This window comes from Podarcis melisellensis (assembly GCF_964234715.1).
Source record: "Podarcis melisellensis genome assembly, chromosome: 13".
NCBI classification, from domain to species: Eukaryota; Metazoa; Chordata; class Lepidosauria; order Squamata; family Lacertidae; genus Podarcis; species Podarcis melisellensis.
Genome location: NC_138545.1, coordinates 39,659,221 through 39,677,165, shown reverse-complemented (window position 1 = coordinate 39,677,165; position 17,945 = coordinate 39,659,221). Strand labels below are relative to the sequence as shown.

At 46.2% G+C, this 17,945-nt stretch overlaps 1 protein-coding gene and 1 long non-coding RNA gene across 9 annotated transcripts in view; one reads left to right on the top strand and one right to left on the bottom strand.

Moving 5' to 3' along the window:
- The window catches only part of ZNF385C (zinc finger protein 385C), a 156,118-nt gene extending 141,404 nt beyond the window's left edge, over positions 1-14,714 (top strand). For 7 of the 8 annotated variants that reach the window (XM_081884048.1, XM_081884049.1, XM_081884047.1 and 4 more), the window contains 5 exons: positions 3,273-3,444; positions 5,455-5,796; positions 9,317-9,504; positions 12,644-12,757; positions 13,568-14,714. In XM_081884048.1, the coding sequence (XP_081740174.1) occupies positions 3,273-3,444; positions 5,455-5,796; positions 9,317-9,504; positions 12,644-12,757; positions 13,568-13,789 (1,038 nt within the window). In that variant the 3' untranslated portion in view covers positions 13,790-14,714. The remainder of the gene's footprint in view (positions 1-3,272; positions 3,445-5,454; positions 5,797-9,316; positions 9,505-12,643; positions 12,758-13,567) is intronic. The other variant, XM_081884046.1, reaches the window with a different exon arrangement.
- The window catches only part of LOC309354443, a 609,149-nt gene that overhangs the window by 415,721 nt on the left and 175,483 nt on the right, over positions 1-17,945 (bottom strand). The gene's annotated exons all lie outside the window — the stretch shown is intronic.

The following is a 17,945-nucleotide window of genomic DNA, read 5'->3' as shown; positions in this document are numbered from 1 at the left end:
ATCTTGTAAACAAAAGCACATGCAAGACAAAAGGCTTTACTTCATTTGCAAAACACCAACAAAGTTCAGCTTCTGACGAGCTTCAGTAAGATGCTAACTGGTTCAGTTGGGTAGGAGCCACAACTTGAAAATATCCTAGTCGGAGTCAGACTTCCTTATAAATCATCAACATTCTAACTTACATTTGTAGGCTAGCTTTAGAGCAATAAAAGTAGCCCTCGTGTTACTTTGTCAGTCTTCCCAGCAACTCTATAAGGTAGGTCAGTAATATTATTAACCCTTATTGCATATGGGTAGGCAAACTAAGGCCCATGGGCCGGATCCGGCCCAATTGCCTTCTAAATCTGGCCTGCGGACGATCTGGGAATCAGTGTGTTTTTACGTGAGTAGAATGTGTCCTTTTATTTAAAATGCATCTCTGGGCAGTGGACTGGCCCCCTGCTGAAAAAGTTTGCTGACCCCTGCACTAAGGGGTCATCCACACTTCTGTTGCCCTGCAGCTTCTCCCTGGAAATACGCATGGTTTAGCGCTGAATCAGAACAGTGGTAATCGGGTTTTCCGTGGACTGCCCTTTGTTCTGATTTAGCAGTAAAGAGTGGGTTTTCTGGGGGAAGGTGCTGGGCAAAGGCAAAACTGCTTGGACTCATTCCAGGCACAGGGCAAGGAGAATTGTGGACAACCCCTTAGATAAGAGCTTGCTTTAGGGCATTTGTTGCCTTTTGTCAATGGCAAGATTTGAACTCGGGCGTCCTCCTCTCTTTTCACCACGCGTCCTGGGACTTGTAGTCCCAGGCCCAGATCCCCAGAAGGAAATAGATATAGTCCATTTGTTTTTGAGAGTGGCTGCCTCTGCTGCCACCTTAACATGATGCAAGCTTCTGGCCTTTGAAGAAGAGGGCAGCGGAGGAGATGGCAGAGTGGAGAATCGAGGCGAGGTTGTTTGCCCTCTTCTGTTTCACTCCCAATAATTCAAGGGCACTTGCAGAGTCAAAACACTCCTGCAGCATCTTACGCCATGCGCTGTTATTTGGCTCTGGCGAAAGGAAGGAACTGCAGCAGGGAGATGAGCCAAGGATTATTCGTTCTGCCAGTAGGCCACAGTCGACCTGCCAGTGCTCCTTTGCCCCTGTAGAAGCTCCTGGTTCGGGGTTTCTCCCTGGTCTTCTAATAAGCTACAAACCTGTCTTTGTGTAGCTTCTCCTCTCCCTTTTGCTTTTCCTTACCCTAGACTGCTCAGGCCCCGGGGGGGCCTCACAATTCGGCTATGTCACTTTTGGCTCTGTGGTGATTGCTGGTCATCCAGCAAAAGCAGTGTGTCCTTCTTGCCTCACCCTGCCCCGCCACTCTCTCTCACACACACTACCCCTTGCTTTTTGCTGTAAGCCTCCCATTTTATACCATGACAACTTTCACCCCCTCCCTCCCTCCCTCCCACTGCGCACCCATATAATTCAATTCCTGGCATTGTTCACTGCCTGGCAAAGTGGAGATAAGGCACATTGCCCCTGATTAAATGCAACCCATTGCTTTTTTCAAAAGGAGCTTTTGGGCAAATAAAAATGGGAGGCGTCATAAAAGAACGCATACGGCGAACAGCTTCAACATACAAAATAAAGCAACATAGCTAAATCTATATCCTTTAGGAGGAGGAGGAGGAGGAGGTGACAATCAGCTATTGTCACTTCCCGGGGTGCATGTCTAACATGCAGTGTATGTTCACAGGCGGGCAGGCCAGAATATGTGTGTGTGTGTGAGTGTGTGTGTGTGTGTGTGTGTGTGTGTGTGTGTGTAATAGGGTATATTTTTTCCTTTATCCTTCCCCACCTTTCTGTGGGAAGGTTGAATCAATTAGCACACACTTCATGTCCCCCTGCCTGTGCGATGCTGATAATATTTTTTAAAAAAAAAGACTACAAAAGGATATTGAGTGACCACCCTCCCCTGCTCCCCCCCCCCAAAAAAAATGCTTGTGTGTTTAGCAGTCAGAGACAATTCTCCCCATTGTCGCCAGAATGAATAGCTCTGCGGCAAATTCATGGAAACTTAAAATCCAATCTGAATTAAAATGAGGGTGCTGCTTGGCGGTTCGTCCTCGTTTGCATAATGTTTGAGGTAGGAGGGGCTGTTGCAGACCCCCTTGCACACAGAATGAGGAGGCAGGCAATGGGGAACTCTTCCGAGTGCCAGAGTTTCCTACCACTCCCCACCCCCCACTGTAAAAGTTGTGGGAAGCATCCCTAAGGTCGCGTGTTATGCTGTGCTCTTTAAAAAAAAAAGCAAGTCTGGGTCAATTTCACTTTTGGAGAGTAAGGGCTCATCCACACTTCTTCAGGTTTTCTGCCAATTGGCATTTGCTATGATTCAGCGATAAAGAGTAGGTTTTTCCTGGGAAAGCTGCTGGGCAAACGGAAAAGCTCTTGGGCCCATGTTTCCAAGCCGTGACACCTTGTCAGTTTTGTCTCCCTTTTCTGGACCTTTCCTGCTTTTCCCCCAAAGACATTTCCCTCTAAGAATGGGGAGGGGATGTACACAGAATTGTATGTAGGGATTAAATACTCAAGTTTTGTTTTTGCTGCCTGTGGTGCTCTCCAGCACCCCAGAAGGAATGGGTAGCAGGTGCAAGATAAATAAATCCTCCTTCTAAGTGTAGCTCCACCAGGTAAGGGCTTGACCAAACTTTCAGTTGTCCCACTGCTTTCCCCCAGAAAAAACCCTCTGTTTATCACTAAATCGGAGCAAATGTCAATTGGGTTTTCTGCAGATTGACTTTTGCTCCAATTCAGCAGTAAAAAGAGGGTTTTCCTGGAGAAAGCAGCAGGGCAAACCACTTGGGCCTTTGCCTAGAAAGCACAGGACAAGCATGAAACCTCTCGGACGCTTTTTAGGCCCAGGACAAACAGAAATGTGGATGAGCCCTTAAAAAAGGTGGTAATTCGCGCCATAGACTTTCTTTGAATTTACATACAGTGGTACCCTGGGTTACATACGCTTCAGGTTACATATGCTTCAGGTTACAGACTCCGCTAACCCAGAAATATTACCTTGGGTTAAGTACTTTGCTTCAGGATGAGAACAGAAATTGTGCTCTGGCGGCGCAGTGGCAGCAGGAGGCCCCATTAGCTAAAGTGGTGCTTCAGGTTAAGAACAGTTTCAGGTTAAGAACGGACCTCCAGAATGAATTAAGTACTTAATCCGAGGTACCACTGTACTGCAGAATGGCCTTTGAAACCACCTTTCCCTCTCTCATCGCTCCATATTTGCCATCTTGCAGAATCAAGCTGAGGCGCATTACAGAGGCCACAAGCATGCCCGGAGACTCAAAGCCATTGAAGCAGTGAAAAACAAGCAGAAGACTGTGGATGGCAGCGGCAGCCAAGAAAAAACAGCTGCTGACTTTGACACCGCACTGGACCTCAGCGGAGACACCGGCCACAGCAATGCAGGTACCAGTGGTGGCCCACAAAGCCCTGCCCTCTGTCTTGCGTTATGTTCTGAGATTGTGGAAATGTTCTCTCTACTTGGAAACTGGGTGGGGTGATAACCTGGACGCATTTTTAAGGCAATATAAGATGGTACGTGGGGGTTATTTAGTTAATCTTGGTCAAATTAGATCTGGCGTCGAACATATCCCTTTGCCTCCTGCCACAATGGGAGCTAGTGTGCTGTCATGGTTAGAGTGCTGGACTAGGATCTGGGTTCAAATCCCCACTCAGCCATGAATCTCACTGGACAACCTTTGGCCAGTCACTCACTCTTGGCCTAGTCAACCTCACAGGGTTGTTGAAGAGATTAAATGAGGAGTGGGAAGAACCATGGAAGCCACCTCGAGTTCTTTGGAGAAAAATGTTGACTATAAGTGCAATAAATCATAGAATTGTAGAGCTGGGACACTGAGGGTCATCTGGTCCAGCCCCCTGCAGGAAAAATCCACTGTCCCATACGGGGATCGAACCTGCAACCTTGGCATTATCAGCACCATGCTCTAACCAACTGAGCTACCCAGAGAAGTTCATTGATAATAATAAATAAATACAATGAAGTAGGGGGTTGTTTTCCCACTGAAAATCCTTCCCCATGCGCTGCTAGCCATTTCAAAAGGGAATCTGCAAATAGCAGCTATGAAGGAGAGATGATTTTCAGTAGGAAAATGGCATTGGCAAGAGTGTTGAATCTCTTTCTCATCCACGGTCCTGATGTGGAGTGGACCCTCCTCTGTGCAGCTGCTATTTTGGTTATGGGAGAGGGAAAATGACACCAGACCTTCTCTAGAGTAAGTAAAAAGGTAAAGGGACCCCTGACCATTAGGTCCATTCATGACCGACTCTGGGGTTGCGGCGCTCATCTCACTTTATTGGCTGAGGGAGCTGGCATACAGCTTCCGGGCCATGTGGCCAGCATGACTAAACTACTTCTGGCGAACCAGATCAGTGTACAGAAACGCTGTTTACCTTCCCGCTGGAGTGGTACCTATTTATCTACTTGCACTTTGACGTGCTTTCAAACTGCTAGGTTGGCAGGAGCTGAGACTGAGCAAAGGGAGCTCACCCTGTTGCGGGGATTCGAACCGCTGACCTTCCGATTGGGCAAGCCCTAGCCTCAGTTGTTTAGACCACAGTGCCACCCGCGTACCATAGAGTAACTACTACATCCCATTCTGGGAAAAGCGGATCTCCCTTGAAGAGGTCATTCCAGATATGGTTGAAAAAGCCCATGCCTGACCAACAGAGGGGTACCGAGGGGCTGGCAAAACCGGTCTCCACCAGGTGGAGGGCGCAAAAATCACCTGCCAGGTGTTGGAGTCTTCCCGTGACACCTGGAGTGCCCTCCTCCATCTGACTTCGCACTCCAGCACTTGCTTTGTCTGAAGAAGGAATCTGCCAGCATCTCCAGCAGAAAAAGCTGCTGCTGCCGCTGCCGCCGCCGCCTCCGGAGAGAATGGAAAGGGGTCCTTGGAGTGCGTGGCTTTCAGGCAGAGAGCAGTGCTGGTACCCCATCCTGCCCCAAGGAAGTGTTTTCTCCTGTCCAGGCAGCCTCACCTGCTTCTCAGATTTTGGGGGGCACCAAAAGCTCAAGGAAGCTCAGGGAGGGCCACCAAGAGCCCAAGGAATCCTAGGGCTACCTCTGCACACCACTGATCAGCTTTAGAGGGCAGCTTCAATTAAAACGAGGTTACTCTGAAGAAGGATTGTAGCTCAGCAGTAGAGTACAGTATCTGCTTTCCCAGGTGTAATCCCCACATCTCCAGGTAGGACTGGGAATGTTTGGTCTGAAACCCCTGGAGACAGTGCCTGCCAGTCCTTGTAGAAAGTATTTTTCAATATAGGCCAATGTTCTGAGTTCCTATGTTCCTGTCTCTGCGGTGGCCAAGATCCAGTCTAGAGAAAAAAGCAGGAAGGGAGGAAGCAGCAATATCCTCCGAGGGAAAATAAAAACATTTCCTTCTCTTTTGTTAGCACAATCCAATGGCCTGCTGGGATTGAATCAGCCGGCAGCAGAGCCCTGCAGCCTCATCCTGATGTCCCCTGTCGAGGAGTCACCTGCCGAGCTGGCTGGCGGAATCCTGTCCCTTGTCTCCCCACCTGTTTCGGAGCCGTCAGAAGGAGCTCCAGACACTGCAAGTGTGTCGTCGTCGTCTGCGGCGCCTGGAGCGGAGACTCCAGCCACTGAACTGGGCAGAAGCACCAGCTCAGCGCCAGACGCGGAGAAAGAGGGGAAGAAGAACAAGCAGCACCTATACTGTCCCACTTGCAAGGTGACAGTTAACTCTGCCTCTCAGCTCGAGGCTCACAATTCTGGTAAGAAGGAGTCTTTTGTTGGCTAAATCCCAGAAAAGCTGGGGCCAGCCTCCACATACAAGTACATGTGTTTGGAGCCGATTGCATGCAGCCCATGGAGACTCACTTCCCCCTCTGAAATGTGTTTGTCCAGTTATCTAGCTACTGATGATGGGTGAGAGCTCATCCCATAGCAGCAGTAGGAGGGAAGATATTTTTCTCGTTGCACAGAAATAATTATCTGTACACAGCCTCAGGGTGTAGCATCTTGCCTCATTGCCCCGGTATACGTGATGTCTGAGGATGGTAAAATTGCAGACCTATCTTTTAAGGCCACGCTTTCCCAGATTTCCCCCCCCTAAAAACAGAAACTAAATTTTGCCCCAAGGAAACCCAGATGTTGTGCTAAAATGAAAGGTTTCTGATTTGCATAACTTTAGGCCGATCCGCTGATAATAAACCTGTGTTCAGAACCTGAATGTTAGCTTGGCACCGTTTAGTATTTTGTGGCGTGGAGCAGTGAAGGAGACGAAACGAAGATGTTAGCAGATAGTTGCCCAGTTTGTACACAACATTCTTACAAGCATTAAGAACAAACCTTGGCTTCTGCTCGCGGTTTGTTTGGAGAGAAACACAACATGGGTGTGAGTTCCTACGTAACAAACCAGGCTCTTGTCTTGTTCCTACCTTATTTCCTCCCGTGTGTGGCATTGGTCAGTAATGGAAGTGTTTGTGCTCATTAAGCCATAGTTTAATGATCTATGGTCTAACGTTACGTGTGAACAAGCTCAGTGGATATGGAGGGGAAAATGTGACATTAAGGCCGTGAGGGTGAGATAGGGTAAAGAAACCTCCTGCCTTCAACACAGGAATTTTTTGCTGACTTTGAAATAGCCACTCACCTGGTCTCCTCTGGTGAAAGTTTCCTCCAAGTGGCTAGGTAGAAAACTTGATAACAACTGCCTCTTTTTTATTTTTGTGTCACTACTTACTGCATGGTTCGGTGAGGGTGGGCTAGTAAGTTTCTTTTGGAGGGGGCGTTATTTGCAAGGGCACTGACTGCAATACTTTCAAATACCATTATAAACCCACAGCACGTCTCGAGGGGAAAGCTGAGATCCCAGATTCTATTCAGACAAAAAACCTCTGGCTTTTATGGCTGTATAGACATTACTCGTTACTCTGGCTCCAGTGCACTCCCACTGCTGGTATTTGAAGCCAAGTACTCATGACGTTAGCCACAATTCCTAGGTATCCTGTAGTTTCTTGAGAAACACTCCTGTTTGATGTGCTTTCCCTCAAACCAGCTTCCATCTGATTGGAAAAAGCAAGCTTGCAGTTAAGCTGAATGAAGTGTGTACATTTTGGGCTTCTGTTGTGCCTGTACAAATGACAGCTCCTCTGATGTGTACAGCCGCATAAAAATGCAACTTGAAACACAGGAGGGGGGAAAAGCAACCTTACTGCCTTTTAAGCCGCTGATGTGTACATAACCTATATTTCAAATCTGAGAGAGAGCAGCTTTGTGTCTCTCTTCCTGTACCCTACCGTGCCACCTGAGATCTTGCTGCAAGCCTTACATAATGTAGGTTTCTTTTAGCATCTCCTCCATTCCATCTAAAACTGTTCCACGTTGCAGGCTTGGGCTTTTTGTCATGTTTAGCAACATCTATTTCTCCCTCCTCTCCCCCCCCATCTCTCCTGATGAAGGATTTTTATGAACTCGGGAAGCTTGCTTGCTTCTTTGTGACTCCTTAGTTGATCCAAAGAAAAGTTGCTTTTAAATTCGATGCAGAACTTTCTCTTGGTGAGATAACAAAAGGCATCCAGCATTGCTCTCACCCTTAATTTTTCAAGCTGTCATTTTTGATGCCTTACACTTTCAAACAGGACAAGGAATTGAAATAATCAGAGTAGCTAGAAATAAACAAAACAAAAAAAAATATGAATTCATTTGGGATTTGTCTTTGCTTTCCTGTTCAACTTCAGCACCAGGGAAGATAATGCAGTTTGTGATCCCTGGAGCGTATTTGAAATATCAGTGTGATTCAGGCTTAATAAGATTAACATATATAATATACAGCACAAAAGGAACATATAAACATACACCATAGTGTTTGTTTTAAAGAAATAATGGGTAGGGGACACTTCAGTTTTGAATTTAACAGAAAGCAATGCATAGAACTATTCCTATGTTCATAAAAGTTGGCACCAAACCATATACGCTTGACTCATGGCAGATAAGGACAGCTGTCCTTGGAATATATGGCACTGCCTACTGCTTTTTTTGAAAAATGAAAAAAGCCAGGGCTACAAATTTAGAAATAGGCTTGGAGCAAGGGAAGGAGCTCAGAAATCCTTTGTAGTTTTCACTAACACACACACATGCTGAGAAAACTACAATAATGCCCTACATCAGGGGTTAGGGGTAGAATCCCACTGACAGGCCAGATCCTGAGCTCCCCCACCCTCAGGTGGCTACATTGACAGGTAGGTGGGGCTGCCCACTTGACAATCACCTGAGGTCAACTGGCTCCCTTTTTCCTTTGCAGCACAGCTTGAGTTAAAGCCAGGATGAAAAGGAAGAACATTCCTCTGCAGATGTGGTTTGGAGTTAAACCACACCTGCAAAAGAACTCAGGGAGGCTGACCAGCTGTGACTTCAGTCCTCACTTTTGCAAGAATCAGCTATACAGTGGTACCTCGGGTTACATACGCTTCAGGTTACAGACGCTTCAGGTTACAGACTCTGCTAACCCAGAAATAGTACCTCGGGTTAAGAACTTTGCTTCAGGATGAGAACAGAAATCGTGCAGCGGTGGCAGCAGTGGGAGACCCCATTAGCTAAAGTGGTGCTTCAGGTTAAGAACAGTTTCTGATTTTATTAAAAACCCCAATAAATATTTATTAAAAAAAAAAAAAGAACAGTTTCTGATTAAGAACGGACCTCCGGAACGAATTAAGTACGTAGCCAGAGGTACCACTGTATTCCAAAGTTCCAGATTGGGCCTTGCACTTGGTAGCAAGTTTAAAAGTCATTGAGTACAAGCCTCACCAGCCAAGGAACAATGGGAGAGTTCTTGTTAGGGTTCCTGATTGTTCTTGGTCTTTACCTCCCGCGACACTTGACATCATGTTTGACATCCGCTGTGGGTTGGGTGGGCATGGCTTGGGGGGTGGGAATAGCCTTTGGGGCCAAATGAGGACCCCTGCCAGGTCTTATTTGGCCTGCAGGCTAGATGTTCTCCTTTTCTTACACTCTCCTTTGCGAAGACTCTCGACAAGGCTAAATCCCAGAGTCTTTGTTTTGTTCAGCCTGTAGCCGCCGCTAGATGAGAATTACGAGGTCACTCGGGGAGACTGCCTAAGGTATCACTTGTTAAGGGCTAGTATTTCCAGTGTGGCAGCAGCTGCCTTCATTCTGGTATCCTTTGACCCCCATACATGCCTCTTATCCTGAAACTCCTCACATTTCCAAGAGCCAAGGAGCTGTCGCCGCTTCTCCTTGAACTCGTGCGCTCTCTTTTTCCCCCTCCCCCAGGAGCAAAGCACAAGTCAATGCTGGAAGGCCAAGCTGTTCTGCCAAGGCGAGGCAGGGGCAAGATCCTCTCTCGAGTAGGGCACAAGCCCAAGCGGATTGGCAGCAAAGGCAGCCTCAGCATCCAAAACAAAGCCTTCCAATGCCAGGTGTGCGAGATCTTTGTCAACTCAGAAACCCAGCTCAATCAGGTAAGCAGAATGGTCCGGGCAGAAAAAGAGTTTCTCCTTCGGCTGCTCTGATTGGCCGTACCGTTATGACGTGGGTCGTGAGACCGATATTCCTGAGGCCAAAATATTTCCTGAAAAAATCCACAGTTGAAACTTGCTGATTCAGAGCTATTGCTATTTCCCCTCTCTGGCTGCTTTGCTGGCCTTATTTTAGGGTTTCTTCTTCTTTTTTTTAAATGATATTTATTGAAATTTCAAAAAAGGTTACAAAAGTAAGAAAAAGATAGAAAAAAGAAGCAAAAAAATACAAAATACAGAAAAAAATAAAAACAATTAAAAATAAATCAATCTTTCCATAACTTGTCTTTCATTTACTTATTTCCCTGACCTCCTCACACCTCCCTTTTTTGTATTCCAGTTCAGTTGGTTAATTCAGCAATTCTTTGTTTTTATCTTAATCCTTGACCTTAATATATCATAACTTTACTTTCTCGCCTGTTAACAAACCATTTTCACATGCTCCTTTATAGCATTACTGCTAAAAACCACTTAACCTCATTCCGACATCATTCTAACATTCATTAATTTTACAATATTTCTGTAAATAGTCTTTAAATTTCTTCCAATTTTCTTCCACCGACTCTTCTCCCTGGTCTCGGATTCTGCCTGTCATTTCCGCCAATTTCATATAGTCCTTCACCTTCATCTGCCATTCTTCCAGGGTGGGTAGATCTTGTGTCTTCCAATACTTTGCAATGAGTATTCTTGCTGCTATTTTAGGGTTTCTTCTCCTTCCTAAAGTGATCCCAGCCAGGCGGGGATCATATAAACATTAACTCAGCCATTCACATTTCATGACTTCACTGAAAGAAAACAAATGTAGTTCAGAGTTAGGGCAATAATTCTGCATCTCCTGATCTGAAATGGGAAATAAACGCTTTTACGCTCCTTGGATGTTATGTTGCTCCTGAAAACCCAAAGTGGAAGTAAACACATTAGTTTTTCATTTGCCACATAACTCTTTGTTTTAGCTACAACAGGCAAACATTTCTACAAACCTTCTGAGATTTTTCAGTGAAGTTTCCAAGTTGGGTTTCCCCCTAAAAATTTAGAGTTGGAGCTGTTGGAAGCAGAATCTTTAACCTGGACATATTCAGCTAATTCTGAAATTTAAAAGGATTTCCACCATATTTGAGAGCTTTTTTTCAACTTCAGTTGAATAAAAAGTGAATAAGAAATATTCTAGGTGAATTTTTTTGGGGGGGAAATGGGTGTTCCTCAAAATTTTTGAGAGAGAGGTGATCCCCCTGTACTGCTCTTTCTTTCTTTCTTTCTTTCTTTCTTTCTTTCTTTCTTTCTTTCTTTCTTTCTTTCTTTCTTTCTTTCTTTCTTTCTCTCTCTCCCTCTCTCTCTCTCTCTCTCTCTCTCTCTCTCTCTCTCTCTCTCTCTCTCCCCCTCTTCTTATTCTTTTCAGATTTCCTCCCAAATTTGTATTGTGGAATTTCCACTGAAAAACAAATTGCATGAGGAAATTGGTTCCCAAGCATCAGGTTCAAGTAAAGGACAGAGGGTAGCAATCGTTTTTGACAAAGGAATAAACTTTAAAACCCAGTTGATACTGAAAGACAAGAATAGTGGATACATATTTATTAAAGGGACAATGAATGGTAATAATAATGTGGGTTTTTTTTTTAAAAAAAACCTGTTCGATCTGTATTTGCACCAAACTAGAAACAACTTGACTTTTGTTAAGAATGTATGATTGTAAATTCAATAAATTTGCCATACTAGGGGGCGACTTCAACCTTAATGTACAAGGAGTTGGGCAAGAGCGCCACCTGGAGGAGCTTTTTAAAAGATAGGCAAAAATACCCTCAAACTACTACAACTCTTCCCAAAATGGGGCTTATATGATTAAATGGAGTGAAGAAAATATATTTTAAAACTCAGTTTTTGTGGGGATGATTAAGGAGGCAGGAGAGGATATATTATTTAATCATATCTTTCCTAACTTGCGCTAGCAAGTTCTATATTCTAGCCGAGTTCCAAACATCCCCCTTTTTAAATTACGCAGCGATCAGCTTGTTGCTGACTCATCTGAGTCTTACTGTTAAAGATTCCTTCCTGGTAAAATCCATTCTAATCCCTCTTTAAAAGAATAAACACAAGAATCTGTTTAATGTTAATATAAAAGTAGCTTACTCACAGATTCATTCAGGTTCACAGACATATCCCTGAAGGCAGGCTTAGGTTACATAACAACTAGACCTATTCCATAAAGAAGTTAGTAAAAAGAAGAAAAAATCTAAGTCAGGGGTACACAGTACGATCGTACCTTGGTTTTTCGAACAGCTTAGTTCTCGAACGTTTTGACTCCCGAACACCGCAAACCCCAAAGTGACTGTTCTGGTTTGTGAACTATTTTTGGAACCCGAATGTCTGAAGGGGCTTTGGTTTCCGAACGTTTTGGAAGTTGAACGGACTTCTGGAACGGATTCCGTTCGACTTCCAAGGTACGACTGTATTAAAAAAAGTGATGGTGCTAAAACATTCTCTCATAAAACATCTGCACAGAATTTGCCTCCTTTTATTCTAAATTATGTACATTGCAATCCCCTAATAAAAAAGATCTCCACAATTTATTAGAAAACTTAACCTGTACCCGCCCTGTGGAATGCCCTCCCATCAGATGTCAAGGAAATAAAAAAGCGATCTGACTTTTAGGTAAAGGTAAAGGGACCCCTGACCATTAGGTCCAGTCGTGGCCGACTCAGGGGTTGCAGCACTCACCTCACTTTATTGGCCGAGGGAGCCGACGTACAACTTCCGGGTCATGTGGCCAGCATGACTAAGCCGCTTCTGGCGAACCAGAGCAGCACACGGAAACGCCATTTACCTTCCCGCCGGAGTGGTACCTATTTATCTACTTGCACTGGTGTGCTTTTGAACTGCTAGGCGGGCAGGAGCAGGGACCGAGCAACAGGAGCTCACCCCGTCATGGGGATTCGAACCGCCAGCCTTTTGATCGGCAAGTCCTAGGCTCAGTGGTTTAACCCACAGCGCCACCCACGTCCCTTTGATCTGACTTTTAAAAGACACCTGAAGGCAGCCCTGTTTAGGGAAGTTTTTAATGTTTAACGTCTGATGTCTCCACCCACAGCACATGAACAGCAGGCGGCATAAGGACAGACTGGCAGGGAAGCCAGCAAAGCCCAAATACAGCCCATACAGCAAGCTGCAGAAGAATACGGCCCTGGCAGTGAGTATTCTGAAGGTACTTGTCACTCGAGGTGCTGACCAACTGCGCGGCTTATCAGAAAATACCTTAAAAGAGCGGCTGGAGCTATGGGTTTGCTCTGGGGATCCTAGTCCCCCTTCTTGGTCTAGGTGCTGAACAGTCTGCAGCAAAACTTCAGGCATTGTCATTGGGAAGTTAAAGATAGAAAGGTAATGGGAGGAGGGCACTAGTTCAGCAGTAGAGCACCAGCTTTTTAAAAAAGCTGAGCAGTCAGCTTTTGAAATCACAAATGAAACCGTAGGAAGGCCGATTTTATCCAAATCTTTCTGAATTCATTATTTTTGGGAGGGGATCAAGTGTTACTAGGTGTGGTGGGTGGGCTGCTAACTGCAAACTGCAAGCTGAATCCATGGTCCAAGGCAACAACAGGATTCTGGGGACATTCTCAGCGTTTTACTAAGGTTTTTAAACACTTAACATCTATAAAGAGTGGTGCCGGGGCTTGAGTTGGCTTCAGGTACAGCATGACCCTGGAAGCCAAGTCCACAATCTCGGATGTGGTTCAGGTTGGCCTTACTGCTCAGTATGGCAGAAGTGCCCTCTGTGTATGCTCAGGAGCATCGTTTGTTTTTACTGCTATTTCACACCTTCCGGAGCTGAGCCAAGGCTTTCAAAACAGATTCTGGGCTTGGGGCCTAGTAGGGCCCGGCTTAAGTTAACCGCTAGAGATTTAAAGTCGTGGTCCACTGTGTCCCTCTCTCCTTTTGCAGCTTGTTGATTAACGTGGTGCGTCTCTCTCTCTTTCTGTGTGTCTCTGCCCCCGCCCTCCTTCTCTCCCTCCCACAGTCCAAACTGGCTTTGCAGAAGCACCTTACGAAGACCTTGGCTGCACGGTTCCTGCCGGGCCCCCTCACCCCAGCCACCATGTGTGCTCTCCCCAGCCCGCTAACGCTCCGACCAGCTGCCGCTACCCTCTTCCAAGCTCCCATCTTTGGACCAGCGCTTTTCCGAACCCCCCCAGGCCCTGTCCGAGCGGCTACAGGCCCTATCGTCTTTGCCCCCTACTAGAGAACTTTGGCACGTTTTTTTTTGGTTCATTTAGTTAACCAATGTGGGGAAGATCAGGGGAGAAGCAGTACAGGGAAGGAGGGCATCTTAATCAGGCTGTACTCTGAGCAGAGGCAAATCAGAAACCTTCCACTGCTTTAAGCGCCAATCTTTTCATCTCCATTTCCGCCTATGTCATTGTTTCGATTACACATTGGGGGAAAGGAGTATTCCCCTCTATCCACCTGTGTTGTCCTCCCTCTTAGTTTCAGGCAGGCCTGCCATGCGCCAGGTTTTCAGGCATTGGATGATCTACCTAGGAGCACAACCCACCTTATCCAGGTGAGCAGGTGAAGCTTGTCAAGAACATTTGGTTCATTAGAAATCTGGACATCTGGAGGTGCCATTTTACACAGGGTTACTGCCATCCAGGAGCCATGTGAGATTCAGTGTCAGGGGTTTGCTGGGTGGTGAATAACTGAGGTCCAAAGAGGATGTGATGTGGGATTGGAACTACTCACCTTTTCAACAAGCAAATGTGGGGGGAGGCCAGGTTTAGATGGGGGGGGGGCTTTCCCTGCATGCCGTAGCCCTGATCGAGATCACTTCCTCCCCCCCCCCCCCGCTGCTTTTTCAAAATAAAGAAGACATAAGGAGTTCCTGTCACAGAACCTTAACGCCATGTCTGCTTGGTCCTAAGACTCTGGCATGTAGGTGAATGTCAGTATTTCTCCCTTTAGTGAGAGGTGCTAGAATACCCCTGTACTACTGAAGGGACTGAGCTAGTTTGTTGAGTAGAGACATTAGAGGGAGAAGAAGGGTATGCACAAAAGGAGTATTTCTCATACGAACAAAATTAGTCACACACACACTACAGATTAAACCCTCCCCACCATCTCAAGCCTTAATGTTTAAAGTCAGGTGGCAAAAATATTTTTTTTAAAAAGTTTTCAAAATGACCAAATGTTTTTCAGATTAGGAACTGAAAAGCCCAGATTTTGGTTCCTGCTTGGCTTCATGTGTGTGTTTAAAAGAGAGACAGACAGAATGTGAAGGAGTATTGCATAGGTTGTAGGTGCAAAATGAGCCAGAGCTTTGGTGTTTTTCATTTTTTGAAACAGTATTTTTATCCACAGCTTTGGAAAGTGAATAGGATTTAGATGTGTTGTGGAAAAGGAGTATCCAAGAGCCAGGAGTTCTCAGCTATTAGGACCACTCATACTTTACATCACACATGCAACAGTGTCTGGTGTTATGAGAGTTGCAGCATGTGAAGGGAAGGTTACGTTCTTTAAACACGTACTGAACGTACACCAGGAAGTCATGAATGTCCCATCACGTGTCCATGAGTGTTTGGAGATGTTAGATTCCTCTTTAATGTTTTGCATATTCATATCTGTGCAGTATGGATCATCCCCCAAAGTAGGGTTCAATTGGACACTACTGGTTGGGGAAGGAGGTTTGTGTGAAATAGGAACGTCAGGGAGCATTTTCAATAGATCTTGCTGGTGGTGGATGCCCAGATTTCGGCTTTTGGTTGCAGAGTTCAGAAGATAAAAGGCTGCTGTTGGGAACAGCTTATCAAGAACCAGTTCCGATGTAACGTTTTTGCATCTATCACAGATCTTGCAGCTTATTCCGAGAAAACACTGTGAGCTGAAGTCAGATCCCTGGATACTTCAGGCTCACTCTAAACATCAGCTGCTGAGTTCCTAGAATCAAAAGGCTAGAAATAATTGTAAACTACTGTCCTTTCTCCTATACTGCAAGATAGGGTGGGATCGTCCTTCTGCTTTCCCCTTCTCTTTACTGCTGAATCGGAGCAAACATCGGTTGGGTTTTTCCGCAGATTGCAAATTCGCAATTCAGCGTGGGGAAAGCGGCGGTGCAAATGGAAAACCAAATTTTTCTAGGACAAGTGAAGTGTGGATGAGCCTGCTGTCAGCCTGCACAATCCACGCCACAGACTGGAATAATAATAATAATAATAATAATAATAATAATAATAATAATAATAATTTATTTGTACCCCGCCCATCTGGCTGGCAAGTGTCTTCAAAGCACAAAGCTCTCTGTTCCTTTAGCAAGGGAAGCAGACTGCATGCTGGAAAGAAAATAATAGGAGAGCCCTCCAACATCAATAGCTGCTTGCACACCTTACACTGAAAGCACACGGCTGGGGAGTGATTCGCTTTGGTTGCTTAACAGCTACCGCACTTCTGCGCCCAACAACGGAAGCAGGAGGTGAATTGGTAAAATGCCCCGCCACCTGGCAGGAAAGTACAAATGACCTGTTTACCAAGTGGCGACAGGCGCACCCCAGCGACATTACCCCTGGGTCAACTGAAATGCAAGGACATGCACCCTATCAGAAGTTATTATTAAATTTGCCAGACAATTGTGTATTGAAAGAGTGCCCTAAAACCTATTAGCCACTTCCTCCCCTTTGATTGTCTTAGGGCTTGGAGCATCAGCAGACCAAAGTGGTACTTCTGCCACAAAGTGACAGGTGCATCAAGAGACGGTTCCAGGAGTCCTACCCACCTGGTCCTCCTTCCGTGTCCAAGTCTAAGCCTACCTTGCTACTCCATCCTGTGCCCTTCTCAGCCAAGTGGTAGAGCCCCACAGCTGCTTCCCTCTCTGAATCCCACCTCCTTGTGTAGCCCAGTCCTGTCTCAGTTCTGCAAGCTGTCACGCAGTGGTCTTTTCCAGCCCTGCCACTTGAGCTCCTCTAATTGGAGGTGGCAGAAACTCAACTTGGGACGTTGTACTCACCAGGCATGTTCTCTGCCACCACTTAAGCAGTGGCCCCGCTCCATCGTGTGTTGGGTGGTTCTCCTGGCTACACTTTTGAGAAGTCTCTTTTTTGCTTGGGGCACCACAGATTCTATAGGCTGGGGGGTGCCAAACAATGAGGGCAAACAACAAGTGCAGATGACCCTGGGCTTCATGTCCAGGTTACGAACTTCCGAAAGGAATCTGGCCTGGCTTCTGCAAGGTTCTGCAAAGCAGTGGCATTTCTTTGCCACCTCGGGTGGTGATATTCTGCTGCAGAGGTTTTCAACCTTTTTGGGTCCACAGCTCCCTTGAACAACTAAATTATTTCTGCAGCACCCCTGTGGGGGCTCAGGAGCCTAGTTATGCCACCCCTTGCCTGCGGAGCCAGCAGCCCTTCGCCCCTTTTCAAATACCATTGAATGTTCCCTCAGCCTCTTCTCTGCTCCCCTCTCCTTGAGAGTCCTCTGGGCAGCCACAGCTGTCACCCCTGGTCTCTGAACTGCCCCCCCACCTCAAAGAGAAGTGCCTCCTCACGCTGCCCCACAGGGGCCTGAGGAGCACCCCCTGGCTATCCCCAGAGGCACCATTCGCCTGGGGAGCTTATAGCCAGGGCTGCCGCAATAAATAGATGTGCAAGCCTTTGGGAGGCAGAGATGTGAGAAGGCATCAGAGGAGGGAGGGAAGGACAGAGGCTAGTGTTGCCCACGGCACCCCTGACCATCATTCAAGGCACCCCAGGGTGCCACAGCACACTGGTTGAAAACCACTGTTCTACTGTGTTTAAGAGAGCTGTCAACAGACTTTAGTCTTCTAAACCCAATAACTTGAGGGCACTCCTGAATGCAAACATATACCCAGCAGCTGTCCTGCAAGGATAATTGTGGACCCTACTGGAATAAAAACAGCAAGGTTGCTGGCCATAATGAAGCACCGAGCCATTCTAATCTATGCAAAAATACTAATGGAGTGGCTCAGTTCTTCTTGGGTTTCTTTGCCTGTTTCTGGTTCCTGTGCTGTTCTTGTTTCTACTGTATGACAAGAAGGGAGCCCATAGCACGCACACACACGCACGCACACACACACACACGCACAACACCATAGTTTCCTTGCTGCAGTGGTCTCCTTGTTGCAGCTTTGAAATGTACCTTCCTGTCCCAGGGGACACTAAAACCCATTTCCATTTATGGCAGATCACATCAAAAGTGTAAAATAGGTTCGTTCAAGGAATCAGGACAGGTTCGCCATACTCCAAAAGGAGTTACGGTTGCTATAACAAGCATATTTAAAGTCTCAGGGTGTAGATCTCACGGGTTCCTTTATGCTTCAGAGAATGCACACAAAATGACATTTCTCTCCATTTGTGTGGCTTTTGCCATTTCCCAAGCCAGTAGATGAAACT